The sequence below is a fragment of the Erinaceus europaeus genome, chromosome 11 (assembly GCF_950295315.1).
Source record: "Erinaceus europaeus chromosome 11, mEriEur2.1, whole genome shotgun sequence".
NCBI lineage: Eukaryota > Metazoa > Chordata > Mammalia > Eulipotyphla > Erinaceidae > Erinaceus > Erinaceus europaeus.
Genome location: NC_080172.1, coordinates 62,349,130 through 62,366,771, shown reverse-complemented (window position 1 = coordinate 62,366,771; position 17,642 = coordinate 62,349,130). Strand labels below are relative to the sequence as shown.

Sequence of the window (17,642 nt, the reverse complement as noted above, 5' to 3'; positions counted from 1 at the left end):
CCACTAGCGAAAGATAGAAACAGGGGTATGGGCCAACCTTTCAATGCCTATGTCCAGTGGAGAAGCAATTACAGAAGTCAGACCTTCCACCTCTGCACCCCATAAAAATCTTTGGTCCGGGTGGGGGTAGATAGCATAATGGTTATGCAAACAGACTCTCAAGCCTGAGGCTCCGTCAAATCCCAGGTTCAATCCCCCGCACCACCATAAGCCAGAGCTGAGCAGTGCTCTGGTAAAAAAAAAAAAATCTTTGGTCCATGTTCCAAGGGGGATAAAGAAAAGGGAGCCTCCCAATGGAGAGGATGGGAGGATGGGATATGGCACTCTGGTGGTGGGAATTATATGAATTGTACCCCTCTTATCCCACAATATTGTCTATCATTATTAAATCACTAATAATAAAAAAGAAGTTGAAAAATAAGAAAACACAAAGCAGAACTTGGACTGGGTTTGGTGTATTGCACTAAGGTAAAAGACTCTGGGGTGGGGGGAGGGTTCAGGTTCTGGGGCATAGTGGCAGAGGAGGACCTGGAAGGGGTTGAATTGTTGTGGGGGGTGGCTGGGAGGTGTTGCACATGTGCAGACTGCTGTGTTTTGCTGTTGATTGTGGACTATTGATCCCTCCAGTGAAGAAAAGAATTTTTTTCCTTTTCTAGAATCATTCCATGATCAGTTTCATGAGACTCATCAGATTTATTTTCTCCATCTTTCCTCAACATTTGCATGCAGTTTGTGATCATGGATCATGCACAGATTTTTTTGTAAGCCTCCTAAGCTGGTAGGTTCCCAAGTGTGTACATTATGTGTGAGAGTTCTCATAAGCCTGGGCACTCTGTGGTGGTGGGCTCTCTCTCTTTGCCTTCCTTTCCATAGCCCAGCTCAAGTCTCTGCGTCCAACAGGTGTTCAGCCGTGCAAATGACCAGCACATCACTGACATGCAATATAAGCTAAATAAAAGAGGAAAGGATGTTACACTTAATACCTATCAGAACAATACTGGGGAAACAGTAAAGGAACTCAAGCGTCAATATAAGAGTACCCAGAAGTGACAAGATTTTAGGGGAAAGAACCCAATCAGGCTACCAAGAAAAAAAAAAAGCAGGAGGGAGGACTTCTGGGTACCTTGGATAGCTGCACATTATCAGGACCTGCCTTGTGTCCCAAGGACCAAAGTCATCACACTCTCCTTTGATGTGTGAGGATTGTGGATTCACATTGTGGATTCCAGTTGAAGACCTGGGTTTGAATCTTGGTTCTTTGCCACTTTCTTTAGGATCTTATTACCGGAAAAGTCACTTAACCAGCACTTCCTTCTTTATTTCCATCTAGGGGATGATAACAAGGGTTGTGGCAAGGATGAAATGGGATAAGGTTGGTGTTACTCTTGGCATCTAGTCATTAGTCAAGGTACAAGCCCTGGGCATACAGTAAATAGTTGTCTGAGAGGAGACAGGTGGAAAGGAGCTGAGCCTCACAGGAGAAAGAGGACAGCATGTGGATGTGCCCCCTCCTAATGGAACTAGCCTTCTAAGGGATAGTCCCATGGAGAAAAAGGAGGACTTATTCCTATTGACAAATCCTGCTCAGTGGTTTATCCTCTTGGGGGCTAGGTCTTGGCTATGGAGCCCAGAATTCCAGAAACTAGGTGGTTCTGTTCTAGGAAACAACGCAACAACCACTTTTAATAGACACCAATAATTTTAGAATTTTAGGGCTGGTAAGATAGCACATCTGGATAATCACCTGCTTTGTCATGTAGTGAGCCCAGGTGAGTTTAGGTGCTATTATTATTCATATCTTATTTCTTGTTCTACCAATGCTATGTGTTCTCTTAATAACTTTGGAGAAAATGGCTTGCTCTCTATGAATTGTGGTTTTTTCAATATTAAACTCAATATTAAAATTCTGAGATCCATTCTTCCTCCTCTCTTCCCCACATCCTCTGTTTGTCTCTGTTTCTCTCTATCTAAAAATGTTAACCCAGAGGAGTCAATCCCAATGATGTAAAGAAGAAGGAGGAGGAGGAGGAGGAGGGGAAGGAGAAGAAGAAGGAGGAGAAGGAGGAGAAGAAGGAGGAGGAGGAGGAGGAGGAGGAGGAGAAGAAGAAGAAGAAGAAGATGATGATGATGATGATGATGAAGAAGAAAAGAAGAGAAGAAGAGGAAGACAAAGGAGGAGGATGTGGGGAAGAGAGGAGGAAGAATGGATCTCAGAATTTTAATATTGAGTTTAATATTGAAAAAACCACAATTCATAGAGAGCAAGCCATTTTCTCCAAAGTTATTAAGAGAACACATAGCATTGGTAGAACAAGAAATAAGATATGAATAATAATAGCAAACTACCTGTCAGGACAGGTGCTTTCGTCAACACGAGGGGAACACCTGGAAGTTTCAGTGATGCTACTGAGCTAGAAGGACAGACCTCATGAGAAGGACTCCTGTGATAGTGCATGGCCATATTTTCTTTAATTAACTACATGCAATACCACTATGAGCTATAAACCATCACTATCACAAATTTGCTGATATGGAAACTGAGGTGTAGTGTAGATAATAGATCCATAGTCTCAGAAGCTAGACTGAAATGGAGGTATGTTTACTACAGCTCCATTCATTCCTAGGCTAGAGCCTCCCCCACTACAAGCCCCTCCTCCACCCTACAGAATCTGAGTCCTGACACCTTACATCTGCAGAGTACAACATCACTCCCCTACCAGTACCCACCTGCACCCATGCACGCAAGTACAAGCTCCCTCTGACCTGGTGGGAACTTGGTGAGGCAGGAAGATGGGCAAGTTCATTGCTGCCACCAAGCACAACACATATTTATGGCCCCAATTACAACCCTCATCTCCTGCAGCTGCGTAGGAGCAACAGGAGTAGTTGTATGCACTGGGGTCTGAGGCCTCTGTAGCAATAACTACAAGATTACAGAGATGTTAACAAATCCCAGTGATGGCAGCCCTATTATAATGATAAATCTACAGCTTCATATAGAAATAATGAGACTGGGGGCAGTAGGTGGGGGAGGAGGTAGAGCAGGGGGTAGCAGCCAATCAAAGCTCTGAGTGGAGAGGAACCAGCAGCACTGGCAATGCCCAGGAGACCATACTTGGTCCAGATAGGCAGAAACAGGGTCAGAGGGAGCATCAGGGGCAGCCCTTCCAGGGCAGGAGTGGATTCCATGAGTTTCCTGGATTTTCTGCCCACACCTTAGCTTCCGGATTCAGAGAAACAGTAGAGGCCTCCTTCTGGTTTGCTTGTTCCCTACTCTCCTGCTCAGTGGAGGGCCTATTAGCTCCATTGCCACCTAGACATCCCTACTAGACAAGCTGGGTGTGGGTAAGCAAGTGTCCCCAGTGGCTGAAGATTTGCAATTATATAGCAGAGCTAGGCTGCTGTCCTGACACTTCCCCTCAGCTAGTCTGGAAGCTCAATGGCTGTAAGAAAAAGAGGCAAACACTCTAGGTTTTGCTACTTCAAATCACAACAGCCTCCTGAGCTCAGTTTTCATTTTACTCAGCCAGTGGGGCACTGAACTCTGCTAAGTCCAAGCTACCTACCTGGACTGGCTAATTTCTTTGCCCCTCCAAACTCAAACCACCACCCTGGTTTAACTTGACTCTGAAGCAAAACACAGACTGGATCACTCCTCACCCAAGCTGGCTCTCCCCATTTTCTTTTCTTTCGTAAGGAAGTATTTTTATCTATTACATGTGACAGAGAGCATGTGTCACATGGAGCAGATAGCAAGAGAAAGAGACACCAGAACGCCACTCTGAAACATGCAGAGTTGGGAATGGAAACAGGAAGTTTAGGCGTGCAAGGCTGATGCTTTGCCAGTTGAACTCTTTCTCCAGCTACTTCACCCATGTTCAGAAGACAAAACCTTCTCTTTCAGGAAGTCTTCCAAATTTTACCTTAATAATCTTCTCCTTGTGCACTAATATATAATTGAAATAAAATTAGCCAAGTGACTGGTCATTCAGAGAGAATGTATTGAGTTCTGACACTTATATCAAATGACACATTCAACCCTGAGAGAAAATACCAGAGAAAGTGAAATGGGGAACACAAATTCAAACCATTGGGAGGTCTTTGCAGCCTAGACACTGTTTCAGGGTCTCTCTGGGGTAGCAGAGATTAAATCTGGAGTAACAATTGCTGTGAGAACATAAGATATTTCAGGAAAACTTTGAGAAGGTTCGGGCCAGACAGTTGGAGGAGTTGGGGGAGGCTGCCTCTCCCCCCCACCCCATATAAAGGAACCTGCAGGCAAAGGCTAGGGGCCGAACTGCTGGGCATCCTAGAACTGACCTAAGGGGCATAGTTGCTGCAGAAGCTCCAAGCCTGGTGACAAAGCAGGCCTGGGAAGAGATTTTAGAGCCAGGATAGCTGGAGTCCATCAGTGGTACTTGATTACACAGAACCACACCCCTAGTGTGGGATGTAGCATTCTGTGTTCGGCAAGTGCTCATTCATCCCCAGTGACTGTGACTTGGGCCTCTCTGGCCCCCAAACAATAAAAAATGTTCAAATCAACACTGAAAGGCAGGTAAAAGCACCAGCCTTCTTATTCCACTTCCTTCTGTGTTGACTGAATCCTCCTGTGCTCCAGAGAAGCAGCTCTTACAGAGCTGCAGATGCCAGAGCTTGGGGCCCCTCCTGGGCAGAAGACCCAGCCTAGACACAGGTGTGTGAGCAGCCTCACTCTCCACACTCTAGCCCAGACACTCCTAGGCCTGCTCCTGGTTCAATCCTGCCTCACTCCCCACCCCCACCCTACCCCTTCCTCCTGCCTATCAAGTTCTATCTGTTTCAACTCTCCTGCATGCTGGAGACCTTCCTTTACCCTCAACTTTGAGGCATAGAAACCCCCCCCCCCATACACACACACACAGCATAGACTTTTCACTGCTTGGCCACAACATGAGCATTTTTCCTTTATCTCTGTGGTCAAATTATAAATTTCTGTCAGAAAGGCAGTCTTCTAGTCTAGTTCCCCTTCCCCACATACATGTGTACACGGATACACTCCCCAGTGGTGCCTGCCACAGTGCTCTGCTTAGGAGGGATGGAAAGCACTGCAACAACACTGACCAAGGAAGATGAGGATGGCAATGGTGTGTCCATTGTTTTTGGATGAGCAGACACTTCTTATTTTTCTTTTTCCTCTTTCTTTTGTGTGTGTGTGTGGCATGGCTTTGAACCTGCACAATTCTACCCAACAAGACTCTTGTTAAAAAAAACTGAGAGAGAGGAGGAGAGATATCATAGAGCCTGGCATGCATGGTGTTACCATATGGTCCTAGGGACTTGAACCCAGGTCCTCGGGCATACTATAAGTATTCATTCTGCCAGATGAGCTATCTTTCAGTCCAATTTGATTTTTTTTTTTTATGAAGCTGGGCCAGGGAGGAGTGTTAGGATGAGAGTAGGAATAGTCATGGAGTCCTAGATCTACCAAGTTAAGTGAGGAGTGTTGTTGAATACATGCTGCTAACTCTAAGGCTAGGGCTTCCACTCCTACTTCCAGCTACAGCCATAAGAAATGGAAAAGAGGACTGGCAAAAAGAGGCAGGAGTGGGAGGGCTGAGCTGAACTGTTTCCCACAACCTGTGCTCCCTACCTCTCCCTCTCTCTACTACTTGCAGGGAATACTGAACTGTTCTCCTCTACCTGTATAATGACCGTAGTAAAGCTGCTACCCTGAGAGACCATGAGGGAGGAGCTGCACAAGATGCAAACTTCAGAGTGATTTATAGCGCAGAGCTCCTGGGCTTGGGGCTGGCACACAGCTGCTGCTCCAGCCCGCCCCTTCTGCCCACCCTATATGTCCACCCTGTCTGTTGGCCCATTGTCTGTGCAGTTCTTGGGGATGAGCAGGGGTGGGAGAGCACTGGAACACCAGACCAACCTGGGCAAAGTCAGCACCTGCTATGAAAATGGGGTGTCTCAGAGTGCTTCTTGTGGGTAGGAACAGAATCCATTATGTCTTTTTTAATTAGAACACATCAAGGTCCTTACCCTTTTCTGATCAGAACTGGGATGACTTTCTCAGCTTCTCTCCTTACACACTCAACATAAAAATATTGAGCACTGGCTTCCAAAAGGAAGGTCTTCAGATGGAGTGGGGTCACCTCGGGCTCAAAGAAATGTTGTGAGATATCTCCAGGGAGATGTTCACCTAACTTGAGATTTTGGCTGCAAAGCCACAGGTGCTTGGTGGAGGTCTCAGCTGTCAGGTGGGATTAGAGAGAGCACACCACCTATATGTATGAGGGGGCAACTGCACATATTTCTCCACACCCACCCAGTGGGCCATAGCATACCACCCACACCAGACTGAAGGGCTTGGGATATGCCCACTTCTTCTTCTTCTTTTTTTTTTTTTTAACTGAACAGGCACTGTTCAGTTCTGAAGTATGGTAATGCTGGGAATTAAACCTGAGACCCTTTGGTGAAAGTCTTTTTGCAGAACATTATGTTATCTTCCCAGCGTTTTCCCCCACCCCCATTCTCCATACCAATTTGCCCTGCCCACCTCACTTCCCAAATATCAGGAGCCATGCATCAAATATCAAGATGCCATGCATCTTGTCTTGGCTAATGAAATGCAAATGGAAGTGACATTTGTCACTTCTCTGAGGAAATTTTAGGAACTAATGTAAGATTGACCACATTGTTATTTCCTGAGGTGTTGACTGGGAGCCCATGGAGAGAAAGACTCTTATCAGCTTGGTAGAGGTAGACTTGAAACTAAAACCTTACCCAGGCAGAAGTTCATGAAATACAAATAAGAACTAACTGACTTCTCAAGACACCCAAACCCAGGACTGTTTGTTGCTACTGTACAACCTGGTTGATCTTTACTAACATAGCTTATTCTTGACTGCTGACTCCATGCTGCAAGCACACATCTAGACCCTGGACAGATGCTGTTGACTCAGCCTAATCTTGCTCCATGTTGACTTTCCCTAATCTTGCTCCATGATCAAAGACATATCCAGGAAAAGGGAGCACAGCTACATTGCTGGTGAGAATGGAAACTGGTACAGTCCCTTTAGAAGACTGTATGGGCAGTCTTCCAACAAATGAATATGGAAACACCTTATTATGATCCAGAAATACCACTGTTGGGCATTTATCCAGTGGACACTGAAACACTAATTAGAAGAGACGTATGCACCCTATGCTCATAGCTGCATTATCCACAATAGCCAAAGAGTGGAAGCAGACCAAAGTGCCCATTAACAGACTGGCTAAAGAAGTTATGGAATATATATTCCATGGAATACTACTGTGCAATCAAAAAAGATGACATTGTGTCCTTTGGGAAAAAAAATGCATGGAACTGGAAGTGATTATTCTTAGAGACATGAGAGATGACAGACAACTACCAAATGGTTTCACTCATATGTATAATCTAGAGATCTGATTTGTATGAACTTGCCAAAAAGAATCCAAACAAAACAGAAGCAAGCAAACTGTCTGTAAAACTTGAGAAAACTATGATGGTTATTTTCAGGAGGTAGGAGAGTGGGGATAGGAGTTTTGATGGTGGGTGTGGTGTAGAACTATACATTACAATCTTGTAACATACTATTAATAACAAATGAAAAATTATAAAAATGAATAAATATAAGACTATTTGGAAAAAATGAGAAAAGGCATTTCCAGCACTCTTGCACAGGAGGAAAAACCTGATGTCTGTCAGGTAGAGAGGACCACCTCTACAGCATGTGGTAACAAGGAGCAGATAGAAATTCCTTTCACCTTCCCCATCCTTCTATTCACCCCCACAATTCACTCCCACCTACAGTAGAATTTAAGGACCTCCCTGGGGTGGGGTGGGATGAAGTGGGCTGTTAGTCAGTTTCCAGAGTCACAGTTCACATCCTGAAGGACAAAGGCTGAGGCACTCAAGGAAGAACTTTAATGGCACTCAACCAAAAACTACAGCTCTTCAAAAAGACCAGCAAGCAGGCTTGTACTCACACTTGTGGCGTACTGGATGTCCTTCCAGATGGAAGTCTCCCTGGACAGGTCAGAAGCCTCAAAGAGGTTGTCCAGAATGACCTCGCCAATCATGTCGTGGCGGGAGAAGCGGTCGAAGTCGAAGACGCTGAGATGCAGCTTGCGGTCCGCCAGCTCTTCATAGGGCACAGGGAAGTGGAAGTTCTCATCAAAGGTGGGGTTCAGGGTCTTGCGGTGCACCCGGGTCTGCAGCTTGCACTTGCGGTCGGGCAGGAGGTAGATCTTGACATAAGGGTCAGAGCTGCCGCAGAAGTCCTTGGCGGGGAGGTCAAAGGCCTTCAGAATGCGTACGATCAGGGTCTCATTTTCGTAGTCGTAGCGGAGGCTGAAGTTGATCTTCCCGCAGCTTTTGGCAGCCTCGGATTTGGCATCATCCCCGTCCACCGACTTCTGCTTGTAGAGCTCAGGCTTGATGCGGCCGATGCTGGTGGGCTGCTCCGCCGCCGGGGGCAGCTCATTCCCATAGTCCACACTGGAGACATGCATCTGCCGGGGCAGGTGGCGCTTGAAAGACGAGTGCCTAGAGGTGGGCGGGTGGCGGAGCAATGTCAAGGTGGGGGAGGGGCATAACACCTACAGACACGCAGCCTTCTGTAATGCTATCCCGCTGGCACCCTCCTTTTCCTTGGCCTTGTACACCCCCTTTCCCTCTGCTCACACCTTGAGTACAAGACTGTTGAGCTCAATATTCATATATCTTGATATATGTAAGCACAGCAGGCCCTTAAATAACCAGGGCTTGAGGGGTGCCAACCTTTCCCTGTACTCAGTCATAAAACTAGGTACAGTGTACACTATAATTCACCCTCTCAATCTGCGTGTCCTATAGTCCATGAACTCAATTTTATCCCTGCAGTTGGTTAAATCCATGAATGCATGGACTCAGGACTAGAAAAAAAAAAAATCCATGTCAGGCTGGGGGAGATAGCATAACCATTATGCAAAAATACTTTCATGCCTGAGGCACCAAAGGTCCCAGGTTTAATCCATAGCACCATCATAAACCAGAGCTGAGCAGTGTTCTGGTAAAAACAAATAAATAAATCCATGTCTGAATGGACACACACGGTTCAGGCTCATGTTGTTAACTGGAGTTGGAATGGGGCCTGATACAGAGTGAGCTCAATCAATGCTAGCCATTGCTGTCACTGTCATTGTCCCTGCTTTCCTGTTCTTGCTTTCTACTAACAGTTTATTTCCTAGTAGAGATGATTCTGGTTTCCCTACTAAACTATGAGAAACCTTAGGAGAAGGCCCATCCCTGCTACCATCTACATATTTCCTTTCATCATCACCACCACAATGACCACCACCCCAGTCAGCCTTCACCGGACTTTGAAATCAGTCTGCATATATGGCCTTGGACAAATTAACCTCTGTGTGCCATAAAAATGAGAATAAGAGAAGTAATGACCCCATAGGAATTGTTGAGGATAAAATAAATTAACATGTATAAAAGGCTTAGAACAGGGTCAGGTGTGTAATAAAGTGATCCGTGTGTATGCCAGTATCACATCGATTCTCTCATTGGTTTCTTACAGCTGCCTTTCAAGAGTCATTGGCCTTTTTCACAGTTGAGAAAGAACAGGCTTAGAAAGGCCAGCAACGGGAGTCGGGTGGTAGCGCAAAGGGTTAAGCACAAATGGCATGAAGCACAAGAACCAGCTTTAAGGATCCTGGTTCAAGCCCCCGGCTCCCCACCTGCAGGAAAGTCACTTCACAGGCAGTGAAGCAGGTCTGCAGGCATCTATCTTTCTCTCCCCCTCTGTCTTCCCCTCCTCTCTCCATTTCTCTCTATCCTTATCCAACAACAACAACATCAATAATAACTACAACAATAAAACAACAAGGGCAAAAAAGGGGGAAATAAATAAATAAATATTTTTATAAAAGAAAGGCTAGCAACTTAGCTGAGGCCATGCAATCAACGCTATACAGGAGACCCCAGCTTTTTCATATCTGATCTCCAACCTAAAGACCAATCTGCTCCTGTGTTTGTTTTCCCTAACTTTGCAGGAATGTAGCAATCCACCAGAAAGAACCCTAAGTCTGGAATACATACAGTGCCAACCCCCCCCTCATGCCTACACATACCCCTTCTTTTTTTTAAAAGTGTGTTCAATATTAGGCAGGTTTTTTAAATTACTTTTATTATCTTTATTTATTGGACAGAGACAGTCAGAAATAGAGAAAGTAGGGAGAGATAGAGAGGGAGAAAGAGATACACATGCAGCAATGTTTCTGCATGTGTCACAAAGTTTCCCCCCTACAGGTGGGAACTGGGGGTTCGAACCCAGGTCTTTGTATACTGTAATGTATGCACTCAATCAGGTGCACCACCACCGGGTCCCTGCAAGTTCTGTTATTACGTGATTGTTCTTTTTTCTTTCTTCTTCTTTTTGTTTTTAGTTAAAGAATGCCATATAAGCATCATATAAGTTATATAACCATATAAGTTGTATCATAGGGAATAAAATATTTTCATTCTCAGAATGTTAGGAATGGAGTCTTGCCTCGTCTCCCATCTACTGCAGACTCTCTGGCTTTATCATCAGATCCCTAGAAGCTAACAACTTTCTCCTCATTATTGGGCCTTTGCTTGTTATCTTGCATCTGCTGAAATCCTTTCCTCCTTTCTTCCAGCCTCCCTCCCTTCCTTCCTTCCTGCCTTCCTTCCTTCCAAATACCCCCAACACACGCACATACACACACATACCACTCTATGCTCATCAAATGTACAGTATCCCACCTCAAAGGCTTCCCACCTCCTAGATGATGGCTGACATGGAGCACAATGATGTTTCAGTCAGGAATTAACTGCATATATGACAATGTCTCCTGTGTGGAACCCAGGAGCATGTGTGCCACTACATGCTATGAGTTCACACAATGACAAAAAATCCCTGCCATCTTTGGTCATGACCCATACTACATTCTCTCATCAAAGTACATATACTATTGGTATACTGCACCAAAGTAAAAGACTCTGGGGTGGGGGTGGTGAGTACAAGTCTTAGAAAAGAATGACAGAGGACCTAGTGGGGGTTGTATTGTTATGTGAAAAACTGAGAAATGTTATGCATGTACAAACTACTGTATTTACTGTTGAATGTAAAACATTAATCCCCCAATAAAGGAAAAATAAATTAAAAATAAAAATAAAATAAAAATTTAAAGAAAAAATGTAAAAGTACATATATTGTCATTTCTGGATTCTGACCCTCCAGAGCAGGTAAGATGGGAGTGTGGGGGGTGGAGGTGTGGGATGAGGGAACAAAGGGGTGCTCCCTTCACCTGGTAGATGACGCCGGCTCTGTCGTCTGTCGCTGAAGCCGTGTGTGACGCATGATGTGCTCCTTGACAGACATCTGCACCTCAGCTGGGATATCTGGAGATGTATGACTGATCTTCACAGCCGTCTCTAGGAAGCCCAGGGTACTGGGGTCCTTCAGCTTGTCAGCCATGTTGCCTCTGGAGCTGAGGTTCTGGAGGGCTTCTGGAGGAGGGTTAGCAGAAGAGGGGCTGGAGGCCTCCTTGGTCCTCCAGGGCATCCAGCACAGCTTCCAAAAGAGAAAGAGAAAAACTGCCACCAGGGCCACGCCACACACAATAACTACCACTGCGAGGAGGCTGACAGAGGTGCCTGCCCTCAGCATGAGCCAGACAGGGAGGGGCAGACAGACACAGGTGGGGGACAAACAGGGAAAGGTGTTGGGAGAGGGGGGCACACAGAAGGGACAAAGACAGAAGAAGAGAGAAGAATTGTCATGAGAAGACTGCCCAGTCAGAGGAAAGATGTTTTCAAGGTCAACACTCCACAGTCTACCTTATAAGATGCAGCTTCAAGCTTACCTTAGACTGTCTTATCCTCCATCACTCCCTCCACATCTCTGTCAGTTTAGGGAGTACTTGGATTGCCTCCCCTTCTTCCTCTCGGCATGTGCATGGGGAGGGAATATCATTTAAATAGCAGTCTAGGTAAATGTGCAAATTCATGAAGTGTTCACATTGGGACACTGCTGGAATTTCTACCAGAGCTGTCACTATGGCCAGGCTGATGGCAGGCATATTTCTGCAGACAGCTCTCCTTCTCAGCGGGCTGCTGAGGGTCAGAGGTTTGGCTTACTCATTCTCTTGTCTTGCCTCCCCCACTCGAAATACAAAGCAACCCACTATCAAGCTGCTGAGTTGACTTGAAGTGATTAAAATTGGACATGATTGCCTTGAGGGCAGAGATTAGACATAATGTTCACCTGTATTTCCAGAACTCCACATAGAGCAGGCTCAACACCAACTTGCATGGAGTAGGAATCTGGTCCACACAGTGAATTATTCCTCTAGCTCTCCCCTCCCATGTGTCTATTTGAGAGCATTGCTGCAATACTGGTGACTTTGGATGCCAGGGTTGGTATGAAGGTAGGGTCTCAAACTCCCACTCCCAGCCTACCTCATTCTGTTATTCCTGGAGACTTTCTCTCTTTGGGAAAAGTTCTTAAGCAGGCTCCCCCCCACCACCACCACTTTAGGGATGGGCTTCAAAAGCTATCTCTTCTTCTGAGAAATCAGGAGGCTCTGCAGCTGTAGCAACACCTGGCACAGTTGGCACAACGGTCAGGTGTGGACCAGCTAACAGAGGTGTCCTGTTTGGCTTGTACAATGACTGGAGAGTTAAGAAATTCTATCACCATCACACCACATTTCTAGCTTCTCTCGAAGAGGTCAGGGGATTTAGTAAATGAGCCTGTGCTCCTGTATGGAAGGGCTAGTACCTCCTTCTGTAAGGATATGTCCTCACCAGCTCGGGGTATACAGAGATTGCCTGCTCCCTGCCTGGCCCCTGCAGGCTTGTGGACTTGCAGTCTTTGATTCTTCTATCCCAGCCTCTTAAAATCTTAGGATTTAAGGCAAGTAATGACCCTTCACATATTATGTGTATTTTCAGATGGTAGAAGTGGTCAGAGAAGGGACTTGCCTTCATCTCAAGTTGATCAGAAGCAAAGCTTGGGCCAAGGTCTGTTGGTCAACATTTCTCCTTTGGCTAGTTCTGCTTCTGTTTCTATCTGTGTCATGCCAGGTTCCCCTGCATCGCTTAATGCTGTGGTCTATTTACATAATCATTGTTTTGTTTGAAACCTGCACTAGTTTAATCCCCACTGGTTCATGCTCTTTTTCCACTCCACCCCCTCTCCTAGTCACATCCACTGTTTCCACTGTTTAATCCCCACTGGTTCGCTTGCTTTTTTCCTTCTCCCCACCCCCTATCCTACGTACTTCCTCTTCCTGACACTTCCGCCTCAGGAGATATAAAGGACAGGATTTTCTAATGAAGGGAGACTGATTGATCCCACTGCATCTCCGCTCATCAATGAAGATTGAACTGCATTCCCAGCTCAGCCATGAGTCCCTGGTCGTCTGTCTCCCACCCACAAAGCTAGCCCGGCAAAGGTCCAGATGCCTACCACTCAGCCTAGGATCCTCCCACTCTCTCAGTCTCTTGGTACCTGATTACACCACAGGTTGTGGTAGTCATGGTGTGTGTGTGTGTGTGTGTGTGTGTGTGTGTGTGTGTGTGTGTGTGACAGAGGGGGAGGATTAGGGCTCAGCATAGAAACTAGCAGCAAGAATGAATGAATGGATGAATGAATGACTCATAAAAAGTATATAATAATCACTCAGTTGACATTTACTGAGCACTTGCCATATGCCAGGTTCTAAGCCAGGCATGGTATAGAGAGATGATCAGATCCTCTCTAGGGAAGAGAGAAGGGGGATAGGTTCAGACTACTCTCATAGCACTCAAGCACCCAGAAAAAAAGGGACCTGAGAAAGTGGTGAGCTCTTCTTACCTCCTGAGAAGCTAGCACTGCCTTCTGACTCCCAGGCTGTAGGGTACTGGCTTTGATCAGTCACCACCTCTAAGAGTAAGAAAAATAATATGGACTTTCCAAGTCTTGAACCACCAACACCAATCCCATATTTCCTGCTAAGAGATAAAGCCTTTTCACCCAAAGGATCTGGTATTGATCCTCCACTCAGAGACTTCCAGGGGCCAGGAAAGTTGATCCAAAGTTAACTTTTACTACAAGTCTCCAAATGTGGTCCCCATACACCCTGGGTACCCAAGAGAGAAGAGATCAGAATATTTCCATATTTACTCATTCTCTTAGAAATTGGGAAATCAGAAAGTTAATATACAGGTTAATAATGTAGTATTTTTATCATTAGATGCATCAAGCTCTTGATTATTGCTCTGTTGGAGTGATTTTTTATTCGCCCATTTAATACTCTATAGCATAATAAGTATAATTGTTAATATTCGTTTATTTTCCTTTCTTGTTTTTATTATTGTTGTAGTCATTATTGTTGTTGTTATTGATGTCATCATTGTTAGATAGGACAGAGAAAAGTGGAGAGAGGAGGGGAAGACAGAGAGGAAGAGAGAAAGATAGACACCTGCAGACCTGCTTCACTGCCTGTGAATCGATTCCCCTGCAGGTGGGGAGCCAGGGGCTCAAACCAGGATCCTTATGCCAGTCCTTGCGCTTTGCGCCACGTGTGCCTAACCTGCTGCACTACTGCTCGACTCCCAATAAGTATGATTTTTATTCTCATTTTGCAGATGAGGAAATTGAGGTACAGAGTGTTAAACAGATTACACAGCAAGTAGTAGGGTGGAGATACAAGTCAGGCAGCTGGGTTCCACAATATCCCATTATGGATGTATATATAACATAGGAACAAGTAAGCATTAAATCAAGATAATTTTTGATGTTAAGAGTGCATAATACAAATGATCTGGAGACTGCTTCTTTAGTTAAGGACCCCTCCCCCCACCAAGGTTTACCAGGAAAGCATCCACAGTTCTTGCATCTTTTTCTGAGTACCCAATTGTTTATCTCTAGACCCTTCACATCTGTTCTCTGTTACAGCTGCTTTGGGTGTAGTCTCTGCATTATGAGTCACTTTAAACAAAAGGTATTCCTGGGGCTTTGCTTTCCTTTGATCATACATCTTACTTATTCTGCTAATAATAAGAATTTTAATGAGAAAGGGGGATAAGTTGGGGGAATCCAGAGAGCACAGAGTGCATTTAAATGTTCAGCTTTATAAAAAAGCTGAATTCATAAATTTAAAAAAAAAAAAAAAAAGAGGTGGGAGAAGGGGTTGGGCCAAGGGAATCAATTCTGCCTTGGTGTGGTTGCTGTTTTGAATGGCTTTCCACATGACCCTGCTGTTCCCTGGAAGCTGTAGTTAGGGAAAGCACAGTACGGATTATTGGGAGTCGGCACCCAGTGCTCAGTACTGGTTACATAAGATCAGGAGTACTTCTGCTTGGAGAATCTGCTTCCAGGACATTGTGCAGGCAGGCAGTGTGAAAACTGGGGCCTGAACTCTAGGTGAGTTCACCCCCTAAAGAGGGATACAAGGTGGTGAGCAAGTGTGGTAAGAGCAGAATTCTACCAGTGACTTTAAAACTGCTATATATGGCCTTGAACTCAGCCAGCACACAGCCTGATTAAGGTTCTGATTTGGCCAAAGGCTAGTACAAAAGCTCGGAAGATGCAACATATGCATCTTTTTACCCCACACCTGCTAGGGTCAGCCCACCCTTTAATCAATCAGTACACAAGTGGCCTTCAAAACCCATTCCTCATTCTTGCTTTCTCTAAATGGTAGTCTTATGAGCATGGAAAATTTTCATGAAACCCTCAACTGAAGTCATCTCTGATTTTGTATTCTATTTTTTTTGAAATTTAATTATTTATTTCCTTTTTGTTGTCCTTGTTGTTTTTATTGTTGTTGTAGTTATTATTGATGTTGTTATTGATGTCATTATTGTTGGATAGGACAGAGAGAAATGGAGAGACAAGGGGAAGACAGAGAGGGGGAAAGAAAGATAGACACTGCCTGTGAAGCGACTCCCCTGCAGATGGGGAGCCAGGGACTCGAACCAGGATCCTCATGCCAGTCCTTGTACTTTATGCCATATGCGCTTAACCCGACTCCCTGATTTTGTATTCTTTTGAGTTCTGATCCAGTGCTCTTCATAGTTAATAGCGTACAATAGCTTCATAACTAGAAAGGTAACCTTCTAATGAGAGAGAGAGACTTTAGCATAGCACTGAGAAAGAGGAAATGTTTGGTAATTTTTTGTATTCTTTCTCCTTTACTTCTTCCTTCTGTATTTCTCCTTTCAGCCTGGAGAAAAAGAAGCACTGCCTTGAGGTTGGACTGGGTTCTTTCAATTTCCATCTCCACTGACTTTGAACTATGTGACTTTAACAAGGCAATCTAAATCTTACTCTTTCTTAGCCTTAGTTTCATCACCTGTAAAAGGGGCATGGTAACAATAGTTATCTAGGAGGCCATTGTGAGGTTTAACTTAGATCAAAAGTGTTAGAATACAGTAAGCACATTATCTAGAATATAGTAAGCAATATAATAAATATTAGCTATTTTTATTAGAATTAACTATTTCTGTCCAGCCTAGTTTGAACATCCATTGAACATCCGCCAGTTTTAAAATGGATTTAGTGGTCAGGATCTCATACCTGCAGTCCAGGAACACTAGTAGATAGAGGGAGCTCAGCTTGCTCATTACAAGCCAGGATATCTTACTCTTACTAGCAGAAATAACATAAATATTCCATATAATTAACTATCCTCTGTATTTTAAAACTTGATTTAAATTGCCTATAAGATCTCACATCTCCAAGCTTTTCTGTCAATATTCATTGCTTGTTATTTGTCCAGTTGTTTTGTTGTTACCATCATCAGCTAGCTGGTGAACAAGAGTGAGCATCAAAAGAGTAAGAATTAAACCATGAAAGAAAACCTACAACTCAGAACAGGCTATACTTGGAAAAGAATCCCTATTCCTCAATATTAGGTGTGAAAACATTTCTATTCTGGCCATCAGAGCAACCCAGAATTCCATGGACACATAGTTTTAGAAGCCATCTTGGCCAATTACCCACCAATAACCCATTTTTGCTGTAAAAGAGCAAAGAGCTATGAATCTGGGCCTTGGAAACAACCCCCCAGTGGTGTGACATTGTGTCAGGGAGCATGGCTTTGAGCTCTGGCTGAAACACTTGACTTTACCAGGTGGGCAGACACTGAGCAGACATGGTAGGTAAGTGACTTTGTCAAAAGGATCATAAGGCACACTCACCCACATTACTAATTGCATGACTTTGAGCGAGTTATGACTTCTTCAAATTTTGGCTTCCTCTTTTGTTTCATGGGGAATCTCATTATACCCCCTTCAGAGAATCATACTGAATACTAAAGAAACTAAGATTGTAAGCACAGTGTCTGTACACAAGGAATGCTCCCAAAATGGAAACTGCTCTTCTTCATATTTCGCTCTTTTTTTTTCTTGGTCTTTTGTCTTTTGAGAGGAAAACAGTTCACTGAATTCATAACTGACCCAAGGTTGAATCGTCAGAGGCAGGGAAGAAGGGACACCAGACCTGAAATATCTGAAAGGACATAAGGCTATATCTTCTCTCCTGGGAAGTTAAGATCACCCTGAAGTCATCAGGGCAGGACCTGCTTGTCACCTTAAGTGGGACTGTCTGCCAAGAGTGATGGCATAC

At 44.6% G+C, this 17,642-nt stretch overlaps 1 protein-coding gene and 1 long non-coding RNA gene across 4 annotated transcripts in view; one reads left to right on the top strand and one right to left on the bottom strand.

The window, feature by feature from the left end:
* Positions 1 to 17,642, top strand: part of LOC132541380 (uncharacterized) — a 621,539-nt gene that overhangs the window by 228,349 nt on the left and 375,548 nt on the right. The window lies entirely within an intron of this gene.
* SYT6 (synaptotagmin 6) overlaps positions 1 to 17,642 on the bottom strand; it is a 72,105-nt gene that overhangs the window by 48,249 nt on the left and 6,214 nt on the right. For 2 of the 3 annotated variants that reach the window (XR_001601661.2, XM_016191335.2), the window contains exons 1-2: positions 11,335 to 12,071; positions 8,002 to 8,560 (exon numbers count right to left, since the gene is read on the bottom strand). Coding sequence is in view for 2 of the 3 variants with exons in the window: in XM_016191335.2 (XP_016046821.1) it covers positions 8,002 to 8,560; positions 11,335 to 11,696 (921 nt within the window). In the remaining variant the exon portion in view is untranslated. Of the gene's footprint in view, positions 1 to 8,001; positions 8,561 to 11,334; positions 12,072 to 17,642 lie in introns of those variants that run through there. The other variant, XM_060201843.1, reaches the window with a different exon arrangement.